The sequence below is a fragment of the Ostrea edulis genome, chromosome 5 (assembly GCF_947568905.1).
Source record: "Ostrea edulis chromosome 5, xbOstEdul1.1, whole genome shotgun sequence".
Classification (NCBI taxonomy): domain Eukaryota; kingdom Metazoa; phylum Mollusca; class Bivalvia; order Ostreida; family Ostreidae; genus Ostrea; species Ostrea edulis.
The window spans coordinates 92995614-93006618 of NC_079168.1; the positions used below are offsets into that span (position 1 = coordinate 92995614).

Here is an 11005-nt window from a genome sequence, read left to right on the forward strand (position 1 = left end):
GTTTTAGATACTGTTAAAACGGCCAAACTTCTTGGTGTACAAATAGATGAATGTCTAACCTGGTCTGTACACAATGATTCTTTATGCAAGAAACTTTCACAGAAAATAGGCATTTTACGTCGTCTGCAAACTTTTATGTCAAATGCAGCATTATTGAAAATTTATAACACTGTTATATTTCCTCATTTTAACTATTGTTGCACAGTTTGGTGCTCAGCCAAAAACAGGGTTTTTATTGACAGACTTTTTAAGTTACAGAAAAGGGCAGCCAGAATCATATTGAAGGTGAAAGTAACTCAGACTTCTACAGCTGATATTTTTAGTGTTCTTAAATGGATGCCTGTTCATGATTATTTTGTATATAGAAAACTAGTGCTTGCTTTTAAGGTTCTTAATAACATAACACCAGAATATATGAACGTTTTTAATTTTGTCAGCCAAGTTAGTTCCAGAACAACAAGAAGTAGCGATAGTGGCATTTTATATTTACCAAAAGTTCGAACTGAATATTATAAACGGTCTTTTAAGGTATCCTCCACAATTTTATGGAATCAGTTGCCCGAGTCTGTCAGAAGCTGTGGTTCTATTACATCTTTTAAATCAGCATATTTGCAGCATTATTTCTCAAATAAGTGATATATAGATATGGTGTGTGTGTGTGTGTGTGTGTGTGTTTATCACAGAGTAATGATATGCGTCTAGTGCGGTAAAGATCAAACGCCTATAGATCCTTACTGCCGCTGGCTAGCCTGCTTGTAGGTGAAAGGGAAAGTAGCGAAAGCAGAAATCTCGCCCCGCCAGTACATAGCCTCTACATTACTTAGACTCCTTCAAACACCTCCTCGGGGCAACACACGGAAACTTGGGTCTAGCACTCAAGGCTAACATGAAGGGGATCTTGGAGTAGTAAGGACCCTAGAGGTGCAGAGTGCAGGCCCACCGGCGCGTGGACATGCCCTGGCTCTCACCAACCTTGCCCCATCTATGGGTCAAATAGTTCCACTGCCTTGTGGATGGCTTTGGCAAGTCAAAGGCTATGGAAGAATATCCAGAAAGAAAATCCGTGTAGATGAACACGAAAGCAAAGGAAAGCAATCATCTAAGGGAAGGACAACCCCAACAGAAAACCACTGGTCCTCCGAGTTCAGGGGTTATGCTTAGGGCCAGCAACCCTAACATGTTAAACAAAAGACGCTACAGAAACCTTAACCAGAGAACAAAATGATGGAAGAAGGATTGACACCATTCAGGACACTGGAAGTATGACGGGTGAATCATCCATCCCGATAGGAGATGTCCTTCGACCGAAAATAACCCGTAGAGTGGGCTGCTGGAACGTGCGGACCCTCTACCAAACAGGAAAACTAGCACAAGTGGTGAGAGAAATGGAGTATTACAAGATCGAGCTCCTAGGAGTTAGTGAAGCCAGATGGACAGGTAGTGGATCAAAACAACTAGTATCAGGACATCAGATACTCTACTCTGGAAGAACCGACGATCATCATAGCAAAGGAGTATTATCACAACAAAGGAGGTCCACAGAAGTCTTTTAGAATGGAAACCTGTGAGTGAGCGAATAATAACAGCAAGGTACAACTCAGCCTTCGCCAAATTGACTGCTGTGGTTTGCTATGCGCCAACAGATGATGCAGAAGATGAAGAGAAAATATCTTTCTATGACAGCCAACAAAAGGTAATAGACGACACACCATCTCATGATGTCCTGCTTATCCTTGGAGACTTAAATGCTAAAGTTGGAAAATGCAACCAAGGTAAAGAAACCATCATGGGCCAGCAAGGAATAGGAGAATGTACCAACAACGGAGAGAGACTATGCACTTTCTGCCAAGAAAACGACCTAGTAATTGGTGGAACTATATTCATGCACAAAGACATCCATAAGACAACATGGAACTCACCAGATGGTCATACAAAGAACCAAATTGACCATATTATCATCAACAAGAGATGGAGAAGTAGTCTTCTCGATGTGGTTGCAAAACAAGGGGCTGATGTGGGAAGTGACCACTCTTTAGTACTGGCAAAAATCAAGTTAAAACTGAGGAAATCAAGGAAAAAAGATCAAAGACCACCTCCAATCAACATCCAAAAACTCAAAGATACAAAAACCCTGAGATCTTTTCAATTAAAAATCCAGAACAAGTTTTCAACACTCATGGAACATCCTGATGAAATCGATATGGAAACTTTTAACAAAGTATTAATAGAAAATAGTCAACAAATACTTGGCCCAAAGAGAAAGAAAAAAGAAGAATGGATTTCAGATGAAACATGAAAAATAGTAGAAGAACGAAAAGAGAAGAAAAGTAAAATCTTATCCACAAAATCTAAGAGGCAAAAGGACCAACTCCAGGCAGAATATCGGGCTATTGACAGGGAAGTAAAGAGGAGTGCAAGAGCTGACAGGAAGGCATACACTGAAAAGCTAGCTTATGAGGCAGAACAAGCAGCTTCTAAACAAGACATGCAGACCCTCTATCGAATTACAAAAACATTAGCAGGCAAATTTCAGTCATCAGAGCTACCAATAAAAGACAAACAGGGAAATGTACTATCAAAAGAAGAAGACATACTGAAACGCTGGAAGGAACATTTTGAAGAAGTATTTAATATGAAAGACCCAGAGAACGAGACAATAATATTACCAGCCACGGACACATTAGATATTGATACTGATCCACCAAGTATAGAAGAAGTAAAAAAGGCAATCGCCAAACTTAAAAATGGAAAAGCTGCAGGCATTGATCAGATACATGCAGAGCTCCTAAAGGCCGAAGAATACTGGACACCTCCAATTTTGACAAATATCCTACAGAAGATCTGGGAATCAGAAGAAACACCATCCTTCTGGAAAACTGGCCTTATAGTTAAATTACCAAAGAAAGGAGACCTCTCAAACTGTAACAACTATAGAGGAATAATGTTGCTTTCTGTTACCATGAAGGTTCTAAGCGGAGTGAGACTGGACAGAATTGCAGAAGTAACAGATCCCTTACTGCGTCAAGAACAAGCAGGCTTTAGGAAAGGGAAGTCGTGTGCTGATCAGATATTCGCTCTCAGACAAATTCTAGAACAAAGCAATGAATGGAACTCCCCATTATACATCAATTTCATTGACTTCACCAAAGCTTTTGATAGTGTTAATCGCCTACCCTAGAAAGAATCCTTCGCCATTCTGGAATCTCAGATAAAATCATCTCCTTCATCAAGATGCAATACACTGAACTTAATGCCAGAGTTATCTGTGGATCAAGCCTATCAGAGGAGTTTAAATTGACGACAGGAGTGAAACAGGGATGTCTGCTCTCTCCTCTTCTCTTTACCTTGTGCATCGACTGGATTATGCGAAAAACAACTAGAAGCAAACGAACAGGGATTACTTGGGGTATGACAGAAGTACTTGAAGACCTTGATTTTGCGGACGATATTGCACTGTTATCTCACCGTCATCGAGACATGCAAGAAAAAACCACCCAGCTCGCAAAAACAACTGAAACAATTGGCCTTCATATAAACACCTCCAAAACTAAGATCATGAAGGTCAATACCATATCAGAGGAACCTATCTCCTTAAATGGCACAAACATAGAAGATGTCACCAACTTCCCATACCTAGGAAGTAAGATTACCACTGATGGGGATTCAGAGGCAGATGTACAAGCTCGCATTTCTAAAGCTACAGGAGCGTATGCTGCTCTGCGGAACATCTGGAGGTCAACAAAGTTTAGCACCAACACCAAAATTAAGATCTTCAAGAGCAACGTGCTTGGGGTCCTACTATATGGTGCTGAATCTTGGAAAGTAACCAAGTCTATTTCCAACAAGCTGGATGTATTTCAGACCCGATGTCTCCGCAGAATATTGCGCATCTTCTGGCCTAACACCATCTCAAATGACGAACTGTACAAAAGGACAAACACCACTCCTCTATCCCAGACGATCAGAAAGAGAAAATGGCTGTGGATAGGACATGTATGCAGAATGTACCCAAATTCCATCTCAAGGGTTGCTTTGAAATGGTCACCAACTGGCAAGAGAAAGAGAGGAAGACCAAGAGAGACCTGGAGAAGATCGGTGGAGAAAGAAATGAAAGATAACAACTGGAGTTGGGGACAGGTCCAGAAATGGGTGAAAGACAGACCAACATGGAAGTCTCTGGTGACGGCCTTATGTGCTGACCAGCACGAAGAGGACTAATAAAATAATATATATATATATATATATATATATATATATATATATATATATATATATATGTAATAGAGTGAAATTTTACATGTTTTTAATACTTTATTTCAGGGATTTAATTTATTGAAAATAAATTGCTTTAATTCAATTTCTTTACAGAGTTTTGAAATTTGATATGAGAATAAAGTTTTATCTAATTGAAATCATTATTATAACTCTGACTTGTGTTTGTCTTGTCATTTCATACTTATTAAATTTTACTGCTTACTATGCAGAACAAGTTTTTCTCTAGGATAATTGTTACTATTTATAGATCACTCTAGTTTGGTCACATGGTTTTTAGGAGGGAAATTTCTTTTGAGGACAGGTATTCTTGTTTTCATGCTTAAGTGGCACAGAAGGGTTTTTGGATAAAAGTTTCATATAGTAGCTTGTTATTTACTAGTGGATTGATTTAATGGATGGAGATTTATTCTATTTGAGCAGGATAGTATTAAACTTAGGATGCACTATTTCTTTATTTTCACTACTTTATCTTGTCTGAGTGAATGTTTGAATGATAGACAATATGAGGAGTGAATGATCTTTGCAAGTTTGCACGAATGCTGTAAAAAATTGATATAGAACAAGATTCAAATTAATGTGTTTAACTTTTAAAGGAGAGAATGAATGTATTACACTTTATAAATACTTAAGAGTAAATATTCATTCATGCAATAAATTATAACTCTACAGTAAATACCTATTTTATTATATTTAGACATCAACACATACTATAAAGTAGGAGGATTGCTTAATATTTGCACCGACCTTTGCACCTCATGGGAGGTAAGGTTAATTGTAGAAATGTTGTAAGTTTTACTATAAATTCAGTATTTCACATGCAAATTGTTAAAGCATTTATAGTCAGTTTTCTTTTTGTTCAATCCATGTACTTTAGCAGTTTAGCATGAATTATCTATTATTTAGAATTTATTCAGTTTGTGTTTATCATAAACTCTTTACTACGATAAGCTTATTCATGCTAAGCTTAGGGAAAGATTATCGATTCGAGAAATTATTGTAATTCATAATTTCTATGTATTTTAACCTCTCTTTTAATATTTTGATAAGGACCTTGATTGTAAAATTCTTATGCAGAGTTATTGTTCTTGTATTCATCACTTTAATTGTATTTCAGGGTCATGCAACAATAATTTTTTAGGTACATCACCACAATAAAGATAAAACCCACGACACCAGAGTTATTGTTATTATTACACCCGGTTACATATATATATATATATATGTTTATTTTCCCCCCAATGATATCGTGTGTGTATTTTATGTATATATTTTATATTATGTTATCTATTTTTCTATTCTCTCATTTATCTGTCTGTGAATATGTTTTATACAGGACCACAATGTAAACTAGTCATTTGTACTAATTGTGCTATCCTGTCTAAATAAAAGAATTTATTATTATTATATCTTCAATACGGGACTTTCGAGATACGGATCCACTCTGACTTTTATCGCGCATTGAACGTAATTTGTAGGGCATGTCACTTCCGGATTACAATAACAACTAAGTAATCAAGCATAGGATACGTCAATTTGCTATCAAATTCCTGTATTCAAATGCTATCTTTGCAAGTAAGGAATCACTACAACCATTTTTAACGGAAATGCATTTGATTAAATTAGGTGAGTTGATGAGGGAAATAAATATAGGGAATATCTTGAGGATATCGGTAAAACTTCACGCCTCAATGCATCCAATGATAGGCGTCTAAATGCGCCTTTCACCTTCCATCTAATTTACACCCAGGTAACACCAAACGTTACTGATATTGCGTTGTCGATTACCTTATCATGTAACATCGTCGGAACCCACGGGTTTTCTCTCCGTTAAACTCCATGAAGATTGTAGCGGCTAGCCTAGCTGCTAGGCTAGATATCTAGGTATTTTGAACGCACTGTATGAATTAACGTTTGTTATCCCTACGTAGGGCTAGCCTAACACATCGTTCAAGATCGTAGCGCTACCGAGCCCTACGTAGCCGCTACGATCTTCAACGCAGCCCAGGTAAGTGTCGTTAGAAGTCTAAATCATCACGGAGAAAACTGTTGACGTCATTGCAAAGAGGTTTTAATATGGTGTCCAAAAAGTTACTGATTTAAAATTTAAATCCCCCCCCCCCCCCATTACATTGGGCGGAATTTCAAATCCTTGGGTCTAAGACATGTGATGTATTCACAATTTTGAAGCTGTATCGCGTGTTTTATTTCATCCGATTTGTGGACTTTGGGTAAGCCGTAGAAACAGCTTTCTTTCGAATCAAAATTTGTGATAAAATCCTCTTCTTTTTCAGTTAGTGATGACGGATGTTTTTGTATAATTCTTCTAATTTTTTGTAAAATCTTTTGGTCTTGACTTTCGTTTATTTCCGAGTAGAACTCATCATTGTTTAACATATCTGATATTTTGGATTATATATATTCGTTTCTCCACTCACAGAAGAAGGCATCGCGGTCCACCGACACGAAATCTTTATTTTGTTAAAATCTTAAACTTCGTTTTAATTTTATCAATGACTATGGTTAAGGTTACACACAAAACTATCATCACAAAATATAATTTTCAGATTTAGAGCTAATATTTCATTATTAAAGCTGGAAGTTGTGTTCGTAATTTCATGTGAACCGGTGAAGGTGAAGGACAGTAACTCTCATATTTAACCATAACCTTATAAAAAATCTTTATAAAGATTTTATGAAAAGTTTATGCCTCATTTACTGGTAAAAAATTTTTAATAGGGCATTCCTTTATAACACTGAACTTTTCAAAATTCGAACAAACGAGATGAGTTCAGTTTCTCCATCGTCAATCTTCCATATTTATGTAGCAATATTCCATTATCACCTGCATACATATGGTGTTTGTATCTCTTGAATGATTCAATACACAAGAGCTTGTACCACGGGGCAGACTACTGACAAACATGTTTATATATATGTTAGAGTTTGTACCGCGGGGCAGACTACTGACAAACATGTTTATATATATGTTAGAGCTTGTACCGCGGGGCAGACTACTGACAAACATGTTTATATATATGTTACAGGGATTTCAATAGTCTCATTCAAAGTCAACAATTCGCAAATTATATGGTCATTATAATGATCTAGTTTGCCCATATAACCTATCATTGGGTTAAATGCTGTTTGACATGTTTCATACCAATTGTTGGACCATTCTTGGCACACTGATTTTGACTACTCCATTTATCTGATCAAAACATTAGGCTCACGGCGGGTGTGACCGATCGAAAGGGGATGCTTACTCATTCCAGGCACCTGATCCAGCCTCTGGTGTGTCCAGGGGTCCGTGATTGCCCAACTCTTTATTATGTATTCCTTGTGGGATTTATGAGATTGATCACCGTTCGTTATCTCCGCCTTTCACCCAATAAAAGTTGAGTGCTGGTAACTCTGCCGACCGTTGTGACCCATAAACCTCTCATGTCGGAAAGAAAATACAGAACATTTCATTTTATTTCCATAATCTTTATTTATCCAGTTATTTTTGTATACACCAAAGTGTTTGTATGCTGTTCCCGCGGTGTCGGATTCTAGGAGTTAGAGTTGAAGTAAATACATGCCATCCTTTCCCATTACTTGTAATTGGTTTCGGAGTAAAAGGCAGCTTCTGAAATAAAAATCGATACAGAATGTATAGTACTAATTGATTTCTAGCATTTTAAATTCCAAGAATAATAACAAAGGATTTGAACTCTGAATATCCATTCAACAGTGTCGTAATAATATCCCTCTGTACCATAACACAGCTTAGCCAGCCTGGTGCATTTTAGAAATACTGCAAAATAATATCTTAATTCCACATTCTACAATCACTGCGATCTGACAAAAAAAAAAAAAAAAAATAATCTCATTCTATCATTTGACCTTGGCCTTATTACATGTGAAGTTGTCATTCCATCACAACTATTGTCATTCCTTTTTATATATAATCAAGATATGAATATCACTGTTATCAAGACCAGCAATTCATTCTGATAGAAATAGATTGTAACTATCATAATAAGAATTGTTTAGCACACCAAAAATGATGTCTCCCCTTCCATTTTCCATTGTTTAAAATTTTTTTTTTAGGATCATGTTTAGAGTGGAAATTAAAAATCACGGTACATAACAGTCACCTATATGAGCTTCAAACAAGAAACAGTGTTGTGAACATGAGATACTAAATTAAACATCCCAACATACCAAATATCAAAGGCCTATGTCAAAAGACAAAAGTCCAGACAAAAAATGCCTCAGAAATTCTATTATTTCACCTTCACATACAGGCACAATATCTTATCATGGTATACCCATGTACCAAATATTAAAGGCACAATATCTTATCATGGTATACTCATGTACCAAATATTAAAGGCACAATATCTTATCATGGTATACCCATGTACCAAATATTAAAGGCACAATATCTTATCATGGTATACCCATGTACCAAATATTAAAGGCACAATATCTTATCATGGTATACCCATGTACCAAATATTAAAGGCACAATATCTTATCATGGTATACTCATGTACCAAATATTAAAGGCAATTTCACATAAAGGCACAATATCTTATCATGGTATACCAATGTACCAAATATTAAAGGCACAATATCTTATCATGGTATACCCATGTACCAAATATTAAAGGCAATTTGTCAAAAGACAAAAAAATTATGGTCTGCACACAAAAAATGCCCCCATTAATGTAATTTGACCTTTACATAAAAATTTCATGGTCAAAAGTCATTAAAAATGGTACACGACACAATGTCTTGTCATGGCATACCTACATACCAAATATCAAAGGCCCAACTCCAAAAATTCTATTATATGACCTTTACATGAAAGGTGAAGACAACGAACAGTGATCAATCTCATAACTCCTATAAGCAATACAAAATAAAGAGTTAGGCAAACACGGACCCCTGGATATACTAGAGGTGGGATCAGGTGCCTAAGAGGAGTAAGCATCTCCTGTCGACCGGACATACTAGCCGTGAGCCCTATATCCTGATCATGTCAACGGAGTTATCCGTAGTCAAAATCAGTGTGCCAAGAACGGCCTAACAATTGGTATGAAACACATCAGACAGCATTTGACCCAATGATAAGTTGTATTGACAAAATGGATTGTTATAACAACCATAGAATTTGCGAAATTTCTGACTTTAAACGGGACAGTTAAAACTCCTGCACAATAAACCTGTTTGTCAGTAGCCTGACTTGATTTCAAAACTTATCACACGCAGAACAAGCTCTTGCGTATTAAATCAGTTGAGAGATATAAAACTCATATCCAGGTGATAATGGAACATTGCTATATGAATGGTGAAGATAACGAACAGTGATCAATCTCATAACTCCTATAAGCAAAAAGAAATAGAGAGTTGGGCAAACATGGACCCCTGGACACCTCAGAGGTGGGATCAGGTGCCTAGGAGGAGTAAGCATCCCCTGTCAACCGGTCACACCCGCCGTGAGTCCTATATCCTAATCAGGTAAACGGAGTTATCCGCAGTCAAAATCAATGTGCCAAGAACGGCTTAACAATCAGTATTAAACACTTCAGACAGCATTTGACCCAATGATAGGTTGTATTGGCAAACTAGATTGTTATAACAACCATAGAATTTGTGAAATGCTGACTTTAATTGAGACTGTTGAAACCACTGTACCATCAACTTGTTTGTCAGTAGCTTGCCTCGATTTAAAAACTGACCATACGCAGAACAGTTGAGAGATATAACACCATATGCAGGTGATAATGGAATACTGCTACATAAATATGGGAAGTTGATGATGGAGAAGCTGAAATCATCCCGTTTATCAAACAGTTTATCAAACAGTTGAGTTGTTAGTTTGTCGTTAATATCTACTTTCAATAAAATATCTAAGTATGAAGAAGAAGTGGATGACTCTGTGTTGTCTTTTATTTTGAGTTCACAGGGATTTTTGGAATCAATATATGAATAAAAATTATTATTGTTAATAGATAAAGCATTGTCGATATATCTAAATGTTGAATTAAAGGCCACAGCAAAAGACTTTTTCTTCTCACATAGAAGTTTTTGAATGAATTCTGCTTCAAAGGAATATAAAAACAGGTCAGCTAACAAAGGAGCACAATTCGTGTCCATGGGACTTCCAACAGACTGTTGGAAGACCTGATCACCAAAGATTACGAAGATATTGTCAGTGAGGAACTCCAGCACATATTAATTTCAACTTCAGAGTACTTAAGCGTGGAATCAAAGTAATTTTTTTCTATGACTGATCCCTAGATATGAATATTTCTGTTTTCCATTTTTATTGAAGAAGTAACTGTCTTTGATGTCAAAAAGCCTAGTCTTTAATTCATCATGAAGATTGGTCTTGTAAAGTGTTGAAAATTCATACGTTTTGATGTTGTTGATTTGAGGAAAGCTTTGTGATTTCAAGTTCACTAATAGTTTTTAGAATTTTTTAGAATCCACATTTGATTTACATCAATTCTGGCATATGTAGTGGCACAGTACGTTTGAAGTTTCTCCTTCACAGCTGTTAATATTTTTGTGAGAATTAAGCAAAGAACACTTAGAACACTTACTGGACCCAGCAATGTATCTTTGTTCTTAAGGTCAAAGGTTATCAACATTGGCATGCAACACACTGTTTTATCATGGTATACCCACATACCAAATATCAACGGCATTTTCCAAAAGACAAACAAGAGGCCCATGG

At 36.5% G+C, this 11005-nt stretch overlaps 2 protein-coding genes across 3 annotated transcripts in view; one reads left to right on the forward strand and one right to left on the reverse strand.

The window, feature by feature from the left end:
- Positions 1-1262: 1262 nt before the first annotated feature.
- On the forward strand, positions 1263-3178 carry LOC125649342 (uncharacterized). Its single transcript, XM_056166221.1, has 3 exons — positions 1263-1437; positions 1587-2218; positions 2354-3178. The coding sequence occupies exons 1-3, from the start codon at positions 1263-1265 to the stop codon at positions 3176-3178; spliced, it is 1632 nt and encodes a 543-aa protein (XP_056022196.1).
- Positions 3179-7745: 4567 nt separating this feature from the next.
- LOC125650899 (uncharacterized) overlaps positions 7746-11005 on the reverse strand; it is a 42419-nt gene continuing 39159 nt past the window's right edge. For both annotated transcript variants that reach the window (XM_056139331.1, XM_056139332.1), the window contains exon 7: positions 7746-7903. In XM_056139331.1, coding sequence (XP_055995306.1) covers positions 7775-7903 — 129 coding nt within the window. In that variant the 3' untranslated portion in view covers positions 7746-7774. The remainder of the gene's footprint in view (positions 7904-11005) is intronic.

What these genes read in the sequence shown, in the direction of transcription:
- LOC125649342 (XM_056166221.1), top strand. Translation starts at nt 1,263, where the DNA reads ATGACGGGTGAATCATCCATCCCGATAGGAGATGTCCTTCGACCGAAA. An exon ending in TAGTGAAGCCAGATGGACAG is followed by an intron (nt 1,438 to 1,586) that starts GTAGTGGATCAA and finishes GAATAATAACAG; the next exon opens with CAAGGTACAACTCAGCCTTC. An exon ending in ATATGGAAACTTTTAACAAA is followed by an intron (nt 2,219 to 2,353) that starts GTATTAATAGAA and finishes ACAAAATCTAAG; the next exon opens with AGGCAAAAGGACCAACTCCA.